The sequence below is a fragment of the Musca autumnalis genome, unplaced genomic scaffold (genome assembly GCF_047663935.1).
Source record: "Musca autumnalis isolate F117 unplaced genomic scaffold, ASM4766393v1 scaffold_3, whole genome shotgun sequence".
In the NCBI taxonomy this organism is placed as follows: domain Eukaryota; kingdom Metazoa; phylum Arthropoda; class Insecta; order Diptera; family Muscidae; genus Musca; species Musca autumnalis.
In genome coordinates, this window is record NW_027411866.1 from 131,204,713 (window position 1) to 131,218,428 (window position 13,716).

At 35.3% G+C, this 13,716-nt stretch overlaps 1 protein-coding gene across 1 annotated transcript; it reads left to right on the forward strand.

The window, feature by feature from the left end:
- The first annotated feature begins 6,351 nt into the window (after positions 1 to 6,351).
- prtp (thioredoxin domain-containing protein pretaporter) lies at positions 6,352 to 12,601 on the forward strand. The gene is made up of 2 exons (XM_073974403.1): positions 6,352 to 6,911; positions 11,088 to 12,601. The coding sequence occupies exons 1-2, from the start codon at positions 6,748 to 6,750 to the stop codon at positions 12,124 to 12,126; spliced, it is 1,203 nt and encodes a 400-aa protein (XP_073830504.1). The 5' UTR covers positions 6,352 to 6,747; the 3' UTR covers positions 12,127 to 12,601.
- The last annotated feature ends 1,115 nt before the right edge of the window (positions 12,602 to 13,716 follow it).

The window sequence follows — 13,716 nt, forward strand, 5'->3', positions numbered from 1 at the left end:
GCCTGTCTGGTTACCCTAAAATTTGTAACAATTTGTACCAAGGCACATTGAATAAGGTAGCCGACTCACGCCAGCTGATTGAACATGAAATGTCAAAACAAATTGTTGTAATTGTGAAATGTAAAGGGTTGTTTACACCATCTATCAATGTCGTATGAGATGTCAAATTTTCGACCTGCGAATGTTGTACACATAGTGTGACCACTATGAAAATTTTCATCTATCAAAATGATTTGGCACTCATATGTAAATTTTTCATTTAGGGAGCGCTCTATTTGATACGGCATTCTCGTATGTAAACATAAATTTATCAGCTGTTTTCTGGCATTCTCAAAAAAAAAAAATTGAAAAACAAAATCTTTTAAAAAAGAAATGGAAAGTTATGTATATTTCAGTATTTAGAAAAGTAAATAAAGGGTGTTTATACTGTTATTTTCAGATCGATTGGTCGAAAGGAGCAGTGTTGGAAATTATTGCTTTGTGGCAAAACATGAATGCCTCTATAACCCCAAAAACCTATTCTACCACAACAAACATGCTAGATATTCATTTTCCTTCAACCAAAATTAAAAATTTGCGCAAATTTGTAACTCAATAATAAATGTAAACAATGACAAAAACAGCTGTTTTTATATTTATAGGTTATGTCATACGAAAATAACACTTGTAGGTATGAACGCACAAATTGAAAGTTGTATGGATGACGTCAATTTTGACAAACATAGAGAATGTCGAATGGGTGAAAGAAATGACAGCTCATATGACATTGATAGATGGTGTAAACAGCCCTTAAACAAACATCTTGTTGTGATTGGTCCATGGTACAATTACAAAGGTAGATGCCTCAGCCCATGGTACAATTAGAAAGGTAGATGCATCGGCGAATTGCTACAACAAAGCAACTTTTTTTGTAATGTACACTGTCAAAATTTTCGCGAAATGGTCTCTTGTTCTCTCTTTTTATCGCTTGTGTTTGTCTATAAAGTGTAGACATGCTATCTCTTACTTACCGAATCATATGGTTTTTTGTTTTGATTTTTCATGGCGAATTCCTAGTTTTTTGACGTTTTAGATTCGATCAGCTGTGCTGAGGCATCTACCTTTCTAATTGTACCATGCCTCAGCCCAGCTGATCGAATCTAAAACGTCAAAAAACTAGGAATTCGCCATGAAAAATCAAAACCATGGTACAATAAGAAAGGTAGATGCATCGGCGAATTGCTACAACAAAGCAACTTTTTTTGTAATGTAAACTGTCAAAATTTTCGCCGAATGGTCTCTTGTTGTCTCTTTTTATCGCTTGTGTTTGTCTATAAAGTGTAGACATGCTATCTCTTACTTACCGAATCATATGCATAGCGATTATGAATCTTCACGTAGGGAGCTACTCACAAGTGAGTTGCAGTTCACTTTCACCTGCTGGAGCTATTATGATTGAGCAGGGAGGAGCACAAAAAGTGAACAAGGGTTGACAAGTCGGAAAATGGAAAATAATGGCGCGACTTGTGAACCCTTGAAATAATAATTTGTGTTGCCATACTGTCATTTTTTGCACAAATAACTTTGAGATTAATTAATTATTATTTTTTGTATAAAAAATAAATAAATTTTCAAATTAATAAACATTTCTAGCAAGAAAAATGTCAGTTATTAACAATCCACTGTAAAGGAACATTGATATTGGTAAAAGAAAATACAACATTAAAACAACATGGCAACATCTGTAACAGCTGTTCTTTTGTTTTGGCAGATATGTGAAAATTGTTTATTTACACTGAAGAATTCGTGAAATTTATTGGAAAATCGTAAAAAAGTGAACAAATGTCGTTTAAAAACGTCATTAAATGGCTACAATAAGTAAATGTTTAATGTTGCATTTTGGGTGATAACAGAAATGGCAAATTCTGAGGAATACCAAGGAAATGAAGTGGAAGTTGTGTTTAGCACCATCTCCCATTCTTTCCAAGACTGCGACCCCAAAAGATCCAAATCGTGTACATTACTCTCTCTAGGAATAACAATTGCAGACATGGGTTGCTCCTGATTGGGTCCTTGTATAGTTGTGAGCCGCTTTATGCAGAATGTACCTTTTTGATCTGTCCATACCTGAAAACTCGATTTAGGCCTTCCTTCACTGATACATACCACGGGCAACGTTTTAGTTACAGTACTTGCTCGGGCATTACCGTGAGATAGGGATGGCTCTCACGGTAATGCCCGAGCAAGTACTGTAACTAAAACGTTGGGTGGGTTGGCCCGACACACTAGGTCCATCAAGAATGATCTTCACGTTCTAGAGAGGGAAGCCCAACCATACTGGATAGAATCCCTTGCTCAACAAGCATTTCAAGTAGTTTTGAATAGCTTTCACATAGTCGCAGGTTCTAATGTAAACAAATATAGTGTGAATAAAGTCCACAACAAACCAGAGTAGTTTTTGCTCAACTATACTTGGGATATTGCAGTCGTCTAAATTCTTAGGCAAATATTAATAGCACCATGCACAGCACTCTGCGTCTTTTAATGGTGCGATGCCAAACCTAGTCATATAACTCCAGTGGATAGTTACATGCCATTCTTGGAACTGAAGGTAGACCCAATTTTGTACCAAATTCTGAAAGAATTCAGAGATTCAGACCGAATTCGTAAAGAACTCTGAAAAAATGTTAGCGGTCAATGTCCTAAGCTTTAAAAAACAAGAACATTCGTTTTATGCAACTATAAACATTATGGTAGAAATTTATAATAATGATATTTCTTTCTTTTTATAAGAATAAAAACAAAAAAGCCCATTTGTTTTTAAATTTTTAAGTTGACCTCAAGCCAAATTAAAACCAAAGAAAATAGCGTCCAAAGGTCAACAATAACCTCACAACATAAAAAATCTCTTATTATTTTTTGTTACTTTCAACCTAAAATACAATTAATTATCATTACCGATACAAAATATTCGTATTTTTTAAAATAAATGTTCACACTTAAATTTTTTTGTTCAACTCACTTTGATTTCGGTAGTGAGAAATTTCAGCAGAAATTTGCCTCTTTTTCTCACTTTTTTTACATTTGTAATAGCTAATTTTTTCACGAACGTGAGTTTTGCTCACCCTCTTGTTGTTTATAATAAGGGAACAGTGAGAACATAACCAGCCCAATTATGAACGGCATCTCACCGTGAGTTTTCTCTTTCTCGCCTCCTCCCCTATTATAAACATCATATCGCCGTGAGTGCTGTTATGTTCTCACTCTTCCCTTATTATAAACAACAAGAGGGTAAGCAAAACTCACGTTCGTGAAAAAATTAGCTATTACAAATGTAAAAAAAGTGAGAAAAAGAGGCAAATTTGTGCTGAAATTTCTCACTACCGAAATCAAAGTGAGTTGAACAAAAAAATTTAAGTGTGGTCATTTATTTTAAAAAATACGAATATTTTGTATCTGTAATGATAATTAATTGTATTTTAGGTTGAAAGCAACAAAATATAATTAGAAATTTTTTATGTTTTGAGGTTATTGTTGACCTTTGGACGCTTTTTTCTTTGGTTTTAATTTTGGCTTGAGGTCAACTTAAGAATTAAAATTTTTTTGTTTTTATTCTTATAAAAAGAAAGAAATATCATTGTTATTATAAATTTCTACCATATTGTTTATAGTTGCATAAAACAAATGTTCTTGTTTTTGAAAGCCAATCCCTGAGGATGACCATCAAAGATGGTTGAAATATTGGAAATGGAATAGATTCTACCTTATTGTGATAAGAGTTTCTTTATATTTTTAATCGCAATATGTTTTCGACAAAAACAAATATTAGGACATTTACCGCTAACATTTTTTCAGAGTTCTTTACGAATTCGGTCTGAATCTCTGAATTCTTTCAGAATTTGGTACAAAATTGGGTCTAACTTCAGTTCCAAGAATGGGATGTAACTATCCACTGAAGTTAAATGACTAGGTTTGGCATCGCACCTTTAAAAGACGAAGAGTGCTATGCATGGTGCTATCAACATTTGCCCTATAAGAATTTAGACGACTGCAATATCCCGAGTATAGTTGAGCAAAAACTACTCTGGTTTGTGGTGGACTTTATTCACACTATATTTGTTTACATTAGAAACTGCGACTATGTGAAAGCTATACAAACCTACTTGAAATGCTTGTTGAGCAAGGGGTTCTCTCCTGTATCGTTGGGCTTTCCTCTCTAGAAAGTGAAGATCATTCTTGATGGACCTAGTGTGTCGGGCCAACCTACTAGATGGTGATTGGGATGGCTCTCACGGTAACGCCCAAGCAAGTACTGTAACTAAAGCGTTCCCCGTTTTCAGGTATGGACAGATCAAAAAGGTGCATACTGTATAAAGCGGTTCACAAATATACAAGGACCCAATCTGGAGCAACCCATGTCTGCGATTGTTGTTCCTAGAGAGAGTAATGTACACGATTTGGAACTTTTGGGGTCGCAGTCTTGGAAAAAATGGGTGCTGGTGCTAAAAAGATGACATGTCCAATCACTTGCCCTCAAGCTTGAATAGAATCAAATATTTTGATGGAATATAAGTCCAGACCGTTGCCCCAAAAAGATCCAAACCATTTTGAGATCTTAATCACGTCATCGTCGATAACCCAGTGGAATGGTATCTACACCAAGCAATTTCCTGGAATAGTATTTTAAGTACCGGTTGTTATATGCCATGAACAAAAAAAAATTGGAATTACAATTGAAATTTATTGAAATTGTATTTAAAATTCATTAAATTGGTTTAAGTGTTGAAGAAAGTATTAGGAATTATACTTAGCATTCATAGAATTGGTTCTTATACTGGAGAAAATATCGGATGTTTCACGAATTGTATTTACAATTCTTGGAATTGGCTAAATGCTGAACCTCATTTGAACCAATCATTGATCTCCTGTGATGTCCTAACATCGCTGGTACAGCTTCCACTCCATTTCCTTGGTATTCCTCAGAACTTGCCATTTCTGTTATCACCCAAAATGCAACATTAAACATTTACTTATTGTAGCCATTTAATGACGTTTTTAAACGACATTTGTTCACTTTTTTACGATTTTCCAATAAATTTCACGAAATCGTCAGTGTAAATAAACAATTTTCACATATCTGTCAAAACAAAAGAACAGCTGTTACAGATGTTGCCATGTTGTTTCAATGTTGTATTTTCTTTTACCAATATTCATGTTCTTTTACAGTGGATTTTTAATAACCGACATTTTTCTTGCTAGAAATGTTTATTAATTTGAAAATTTATTTACTTTTTATGCAAAAAATAAGAATTTAATAATCCCAAAGTTATTTGTGCAAAAAATGACGGTATGGTAACACAAATTATTATTTCAAGGGTTCACAAGTCGCGCCATTATTTTCCATTTTCCGACTTGTCAACCCTTGTTCACTTTTTGTGCTCCTCCCTGCCCAATCGTAATAGCTCGAGCAGGTGAAAGTGAACTGCAACTCACTTGTGAGTAGCTCCCTACGTGAAGATTCATAATCGCTATGAACATCACTCACGGCGATATGATGTTTATAATAGGGGAGGAGGCGAGAAAGAGAAAACTCACGGTGAGAGGCCGTTCATAATTGGGCTGATGGTTTTTTGTTTTGATTTTTCATGGCGAATTCCTAGTTTTTTGACGTTTTAGATTCGATCAGCTGGGCTGAGGCATCTACCTTTCTAATTGTACCATGGTTTTGATTTTTCATGGCGAATTCCTAGTTTTTTGACGTTTTAGATTCGATCAGCTGGGCTGAGGCATCTACCTTTCTAATTGTACCATGGTTTTGATTTTTCATGGCGAATTCCTAGTTTTTTGACGTTTTAGATTCGATCAGCTGGGCTGAGGCATCTATCTACCTTTCTAATTGTACCATGCAAAAAACCATATGATTCGGTAAGTAAGAGGTAGCATCTGTTCACTTCACTGTACAAACACAAGCGATAAAAAGAGACAACAAGAAACCATTTGGCGAAAATTTTGACAGTTTGTTGTAGCAATTCGCCGATGTTTCTACCTAAGTAATTGTACCATGGTACAATAAGAAAGGTAGATGCCTCAGCCCAGCTGATCGAATCTAAAACGTCAAAAAACTACGAATTCCCCATGAAAAATCAAAACAAAAAACCATGTGATTCGGTAAGTAAGAGATAGCATGTCTACACTTTATAGACAAACACAAGCGATAAAAAGAGACAACAAGAGACCATTTGGCGAAAATTTTGACAGTTTACATTATAAAAAAAGTTACTTTGTTGTAGCAATTCGCCGATGCATCTACCTTTCTAATTGTACCATGAATTGTACCATGGTACTATTTTAAGCAACTCGGAATTATACACCACTGAAATTTGACAATTTTCAAGCTATCATTAGCTCTGTTCCTTTACGTGCAAGAATCTTAAAGTTTTACCACTTTTTACTCGAAAAGTGTTCCTTTACTTCAGACACCATACAAATCATATGGTAGCAGTTTACAACTTTTACTACTTTTGCCGGTTTTACCATTTTCAAAAGTAAAGGAACATACCAATTGTGGAACCTATTTCACAACATTTATTTGCCGGTTTTCGCTGAGACACGTCCACCGTTTATTTGTTCAGCGAACTCAACACCAAATTAGGAAATAAGTTTTTATTTTTTGTTGCTAAATGAGAAGCAACTGAATTGTATAAGGCAAATAAAGGAATTGCAAACTTTTTAAACTAAAAATAAAAACAAGTTAATAAAACAAAAACGATGGCGTGGAAAAATGTATTGTTCGTGTCGTTGGCGTTATTCGCACTGATGCCATTTATATTAGCTGAAGAGGAAGAGAAAAACTTTGCCGTTGAATTGACTGCTGAGACTTTTGATGAAGCTATTGCAAAAAACAATCATTTTGTTAAATTCTTCGCACCATGGTAAGTCGATAATAATATTTTTTTGTTACAAATCCATTTTTTTTTGTTAAAGACAATGAATATCTTTTATTTATTGTGCGGTGTGCATTTGCGAAAATGTTCCTTTGTTCTTCCCTTTCCTCTTTCCTTTTCAACACCAATTTATAATGAACACGTACTTATGTAGATATTGCATTTGATAAGCTTCTTCAAGTGGTGGGGTATCATTCAGCGGGTTCAATGAAACAAAAAGGGCGAAACAAAATAATGAGGTTCGATATAAATTTAAAAATACATTTCTGGGAAAATAGTATAAAATTATTAAAATTTCCACAATCAGTTTTCGTGAACAAAAGTGTTAACTTTAATTATCATATTGCTGTTTGTCCCGCATGAGGCAGAGAGCAGAACCCAAGGGAAATATAACATCTTTTGTTCTTTTTAAATTTTTCTTATCACTTCCTTGTCACTTCTTTTATCTCCATCATATGTGTTGAGGGGTATTAATGCATTGAATCCCCCTTGATTTTGTCGGTTTGACACTTTCTTAAACACTTTGCATTTCAAATCTCTAGGCCTGACGACGTCGCGTTCGCGTTGATGATAAGCAACCAAGTGTGTTATGTTCCAGTTTTGCTGATTCTAACAACAAGAACATGGAAATTATGTTGGCTGGTTGCCTACACAAAAAGCGTAGGTTCTTATCAATACGTGAGACTTTATGCTCCATTATTTATGTTAGAAACTGAAGAGTTGTAAGAGTTTTTCAGATAAGAAAGATGTGATGTGTTGTCGATCCATAAATTAATGAATCACATTTTGCAATAGTATCTAATCATCATTAACTGGTTTATGTTGATGGCCATATGCGCGGTAAACTGTTAATGTAAATAATCCAAAATGTCTTTAGCTGCACATTTGAAGCGAATTCTTTTAAAGATAAAATTTCTAGTGGAATTGTTATTACTAATAACGATTACTAAAAGTTGTTTACGCGCCTTGAGTCATAAAAGCTATAAAATGGTTGATAATGCTAGTTTTTATAAAATATATCAGTTGGAACAAATGTATTTACTGACTATTTCCGAACGTATTCGATCCCCATAGAATATAACGAAGAAATGAAGGTAATATAAAAACATTTTTCATAGATATTTGGGAACAAGATGGGTATACACGCCACGGGCACGCCCTATTTTGTTAAAATTTTTACCACAGGTAGGCCTCGTCCTGAACACAGAAATATATATATCATCTCTGGGAAGTCCATACTTCCCGAGATATAGGCCTTTTAAAATCGGGTGTGTGCGTGTATTCCCGTCTTCTTATGCCAAAACGAGATTCATTTTAATTCAGTTATATATTGGTTCTCACTCATTGGTATAAGGCAAATCAAAATTTTGTCAGCAGTTGATTTAGGTAATTTTTGGTTTAGTTTGCACCAATAGGTCGTAAATTCATGTTATGACAGCATTTTAACTAGATTGAGAGATCAAAATTTATAGATATAATAAAGTGTTAAAGGTTTAAAAGAGATAGATTCTATGTGTTGTCATATGAGTTAGGTGACGTGGGTTTTTTTGGAATAATTTTTCTGCAAGCAAAGGACAGTGGGGTAATAAGTCATTGATTGTCTCTGTTGCTTTAGAAACAACATCATGACATCACTATAGAATTGCTCAACTCATCGCATTAAATGGCACACAAAGCTTCACTGATTCTAATGCCGCTTGATTCCTATTCGCGCTGTTGAGTGACGGAAACCCAGAATAGCGTAATGTTTGATTTTATGTCTCCTAAGCGCTTCTTAAATTATTGTCTAAAACTTGCACATATTTAATAAAGTAGGACTTGGAAGCTTTAAGGGCCGCATTGCTACGGACGCAAATAATCACTGATATATTAATGCTCCTTTTTCAAATGTTTAATAGGGCTGCAGTTTTTTAAAAGTTTTATTATAAATTTTTTATTGGAATGCGCTGCATTTTTCATTTACATTTAAACTCAGTCTCTCAAGTTAGGTTTAGGGATGCCCTGCCATCGAATAGTGTAGGTGATTGCTTCACTCCGAAACCATTGGGACATTGTGCTCGTCCTATTTTTTTGAAAATGATGATGATGAGTTTTTATGGTTATTATTATTTGATTGATTGAAAATGAGGAAGATGATGAGGTGATGGACCATTGTGCTCGTCCTGGATGGTTTGAAGATGATGATGCCAGAATTTTTATGCCTATTATTGTTTGATTAAAAATGAGGAAGATGATGGCGATGAGAGAGTTTTTATGGTTAATTGTTGGATTGAAGATGAAGAATGAGAAGAAGTTTCCGGAGCGTTTCTATGTTGTTGATAGACACTTTGTGCTGGAAATATATATAAAGAAGTATATTGAGTAGTGTGCATGTACTTTTACCAAGCCATGATAAGTGCTTGTCCAAACTAAAAAGGATAATGGGATCTATACCTGATAGGAAGGTGAGAGATTCTTTTTGTTTGCAACAAGAAGATGTCCGATCCTGACACTCGGAGCATAAATGCCGTCCTCGTAACCTGAACTGGGCCAGGTTGGAAATCCACATTCAGATATAAGACGGCTTGAGCATTGATTTTGAGTGCTCTCCGTTAATCACAGTTGACGCTGTTCTTCATACACTTGATAGTTTGGACAACAATGCTTTATTCTTAAGTGCTTGCCACCATTCAAGTCCACTGTAGGTCAAATCTACTGTAGGCAATCCCAAGCAACGGGTTCTTTCGTACCGAATTGACCCGAAACCGTAGTGTTTCGGTCAGTGGTTGTCAACACAGCATTAAACATATGCTTCTACGTAGGTTTCTATGCTGCTACAACAACAATTGTAGGTTAAAATGGGAAGAATCGCTGTTATATACAGTTAGGCTGGCTTCCGAAACGTCATAAAACTGCTTTGTGTCAATTATTGCTCGTGTATTGTAAAAGTATTTTAAATACACGCCGTTGCAAAATCTACCTGTTGTTTATTTTGTGTGCATTCTGCGTTTAAAATGCGCATCAGTGACGTTTTGGATTGCAGTACTTAGCATTAATTATGTATCACAGCGATATGAAATAAGATGCTTAACACATTTACAGATTTAACAAAGCAAATTACGTTACGAAAGTCAGCCTCAGTGTATGACTTGTGGTCTATGTTCACACCTTTTTCCAATAGGGTTCTTGCAGGTGTAGAATGGAATAAGAACTTTCTTCGCCCGCTCCTCTGTATTCCTTTTAGACGTCCAGCCATTGTTTAGGATACTACAAATATCATAATGTCTTCGTATAAAGAAGAACAAAAGACCTTAAGTAGACCAAAAGTGTTTCTCATAAAAGACCAACATTTTTAGAAAGAAGGCCAAAGTAGGCCAAAAAGTTTTCTTATAAAAGAAAAAGAGCTTACAGAAGTCCAAACAACAAACAAACATTGTTCCACAACATCCCATACGGGACAAGGGAGACTTCTCTCATATCAATGAGTGCACCCCGATTCATATTAGCTCAATGATATGGGACCTACTGTTTATCGCCGAGTCCGAACGGCGTGTCTAAAGACACCACTTGTAGAGAAGTTTTACAAGGCTGAAATACTCAGGAAATGTCGCCACCATTACTGAGGGGTATTTTGCCACCGTTGAAAAATGTTTGATGTTGCCTGGCCGGGGAATCGAACCACCGACCTTCTGTGTGCAAGGCGGGCGTGCATACCATTGCACCACGGTGGCACCCAAAAAGGAAGTCCAAAAGGTCTAAATATGGAAGACCAAAGGTCTTCTTATAGAGTTTCTGTGTCTGTATCATTTCAAATTTCAGATTTCTGGAAAACATTATTTGAAGAACCCTTTAATTAATTCACACAGTAGCACTTGACAAATTTACTGATTACAAATTGATTTCGACCCTTTCGATATGGTTTGGTGATATGGGATTTGTTTTGACTACCGAATATTAAATGTACCTTATCATTCGTTCATTGTATATTAAATTATCAAATACCTATACAATATCATATTTTGACACCCTTTGTTTGTTTCACAACTTTGTGTTTCTTAATTCTATTTTTGCAATGATTTAAAATATTAATATCAAATGTTTTCTATTCTAATTATTTATGATGCCCAACGAAAAAAAGAAACACAAACTCATCTGTTCATTTATGTTATGATTTTTCTTTCTTAGGTGTGGTCACTGCAAACGTCTTCACCACCTATGGGAACAGTTGGCCGAAATGATGAATGTCAAAGATGAACCCCAAGTTATCATTGCCAAAGTCGATTGTACCCAACAGCAAGAATTGTGTGCCAAACATGAAATCACCGGCTATCCCACTTTGCGTTTCTTCAAATTGGGTGAAACTGAATCAGTGAAATTCAAGGGCACCCGTGACATGCCAGCCATTACCGAGTTTATCAACGAACAATTGAATGCCGACAATGAGATACCTCATGGTGAGGAGAGCGAAGGAGAGAAAAAGACTGAAGGCGCCGTTGCTGTTGAAAAGGGAAAACTTGTTGAATTGACTGAAGACAATTTCGCCAAACATGTATCCAGTGGTAATCATTTTGTCAAATTCTATGCTCCTTGGTGTAGCCATTGCCAACGTTTGGCTCCCACCTGGGAAGAATTGGCCAAGGTTTTACAAAACGTGCAGGATGTTAGCATTGCCAAGATAGATTGCACTGTTTATCGTCCAATCTGTCAAGATTTTGAAGTTAAGGGTTATCCCACCTTATTGTGGATTGAAGATGGCAAGAAAATTGAAAAGTATTCCGGAGCACGCAGCCTTGATGAATTGCAATCGTATGTTAAGAAAATGTTGGGCAATGATGTTGTCACTGAAGCTCCTGAAAAGCCATCCGGTGAAGCAGACAAATTACAGGTGTTGCAATTAAATGGTGATAACTTCCTTGATACCGTTGCCAGTGGTGTGACCTTTGTTAAATTCTATGCTCCCTGGTGTGGTCATTGCCAAAAATTGAGTCCAGTTTGGGATCAGTTGGCTGAAAAGATACACAGCGTAGATAACCCCATTAAAATTGCAAAGGTCGATTGTACTGCCCCTGAAAATAAGAAACTTTGTGTTGAACAGGAAGTTGAGGGTTATCCCACTTTGTTTGCCTACAAAAATGGTGTACGTCAAAGCGAATACGATGACAGCCGATCGCTATCTGAATTGGTTGCCTACATTACCAAATTTGTAAGACACGACGAATTGTAAATTGGAGCAACGAACTTCCAAATTACCAACACCACCACCGTTTCTTTCCATCATCGTCTCTGTTCTCTAGGATCATTTTATTGAAAGAAGAACAAACTAAAAAATGCCATCATGAATGAAAAAACAATTTTTACATTTGCATTTATATACCTTTCTTCCTCTCTTTACACAACCCGTCATCGTACATGTGAAACAATCATATTCTTTAATCGCCTTTTTGTATATCTACCAGTTTTGTTTATTTAGTTAAATTATTTCTTGTGTTTTGTTTTATTTTGTACAGTTTTTTGTGAGTGTTTTATAAATTGTTTTATTTTTTTGTAACTATTTTTATAGATTTTATTTTATTTGTTTGTAAAACTATTAAAGCGCCCCCAAGATTCACAATCATAAACTTAAGATAAATAATACAAATTACACATGAAATAAAAGAATGATGTAGCTCTTAACTAAATGAATATTTGAAAAAAAGAAACTAAGGATGTTTTATTATGCAAAACACTTTCCTCAGAGTAATATTTGTCCATTGAAGACGTTAAGGGTCACTTCTGTCTGTAAAATAACTCCAGAAGGTTTCTTTCTATAGGAGACCTTAAAATGCTATTCTCTATGTTGGATTAAAATACCTTCATATGTCTGTAGAAGACCTTAAAAAGGTCTTCCGTCTAAAGAAAGCCTTAATAAGGTCTTATCTGTATAGAAGACCTTAAGAAGGTCTTCTGTCTATAGAAGACTTTAAGAAGGTCATCTGTCTATAGAAGACCATAAGAAATTCTTCTGTGTATAAAAGACCTTAAGAAGGAGGTCTTTTGTCTATAGAAGACCTTAAGAAGGAGGTCTTCTGTCTATAGAAGACCTTATGAAGTTCTTCTGTCTATAGAAGCCTTTTAGAAGGTCATCTGTTTATAGAAGATCTTATGAAGGCCTTCTCTTAAGAGAAAACCATAAAAAGACATTCTGTTTATAGAAGATCTTAAGAAGGCCTTCTGTCTAAAGAAGATCTTAAGAAGGCCTTCTGTTTAGAGAAGACCTTAAAAAGGCCTTCCGTGTATAGAATACCTTAAGAAGGTCTTCTGTCTTTAGAAGTAAATAAGGGGCCTAATTACGTGATTCGATTCGATCGAGTATTTGCTCGTGAAAAAGATTTCGACACGATAAAAAAGCGGCATGACGAGATTCGATCGAAATCGTTGATCGAATGTTTCGAGAGTAACCGGTAATCGAACTATAAACATAGCGATTATGAATCTTCACGTAGGGAGCTACTCACAAGTGAGTTGCAGTTCACTTTCACCTGCTCGAGCTATTACGATTGGGCAGGGAGGAGCACAAAAAGTGAACAAGGGTTGACAAGTCGGAAAATGGAAAATAATGGCGCGACTTGTGAACCCTTGAAATAATAATTTGTGTTACCATACCGTCATTTTTTGCACAAATAACTTTGGGATTATTAAATTCTTATTTTTTGCATAAAAAGTAAATAAATTTTCAAATTAATAAACATTTCTAGCAAGAAAAATGTCGGTTATTAAAAATCCACTGCAAAAGAACATGAATATTGGTAAAAGAAAATACAACATTGAAACAACA

Excerpts from the sequence above, each read along its gene's own strand:
- prtp (XM_073974403.1), top strand. The coding sequence starts at position 6,748 with ATGGCGTGGAAAAATGTATTGTTCGTGTCGTTGGCGTTATTCGCACTG. Across the intron at positions 6,912-11,087 it reads GTTAAATTCTTCGCACCATG|GTGTGGTCACTGCAAACGTC; the intron begins GTAAGTCGATAA and ends TTTCTTTCTTAG.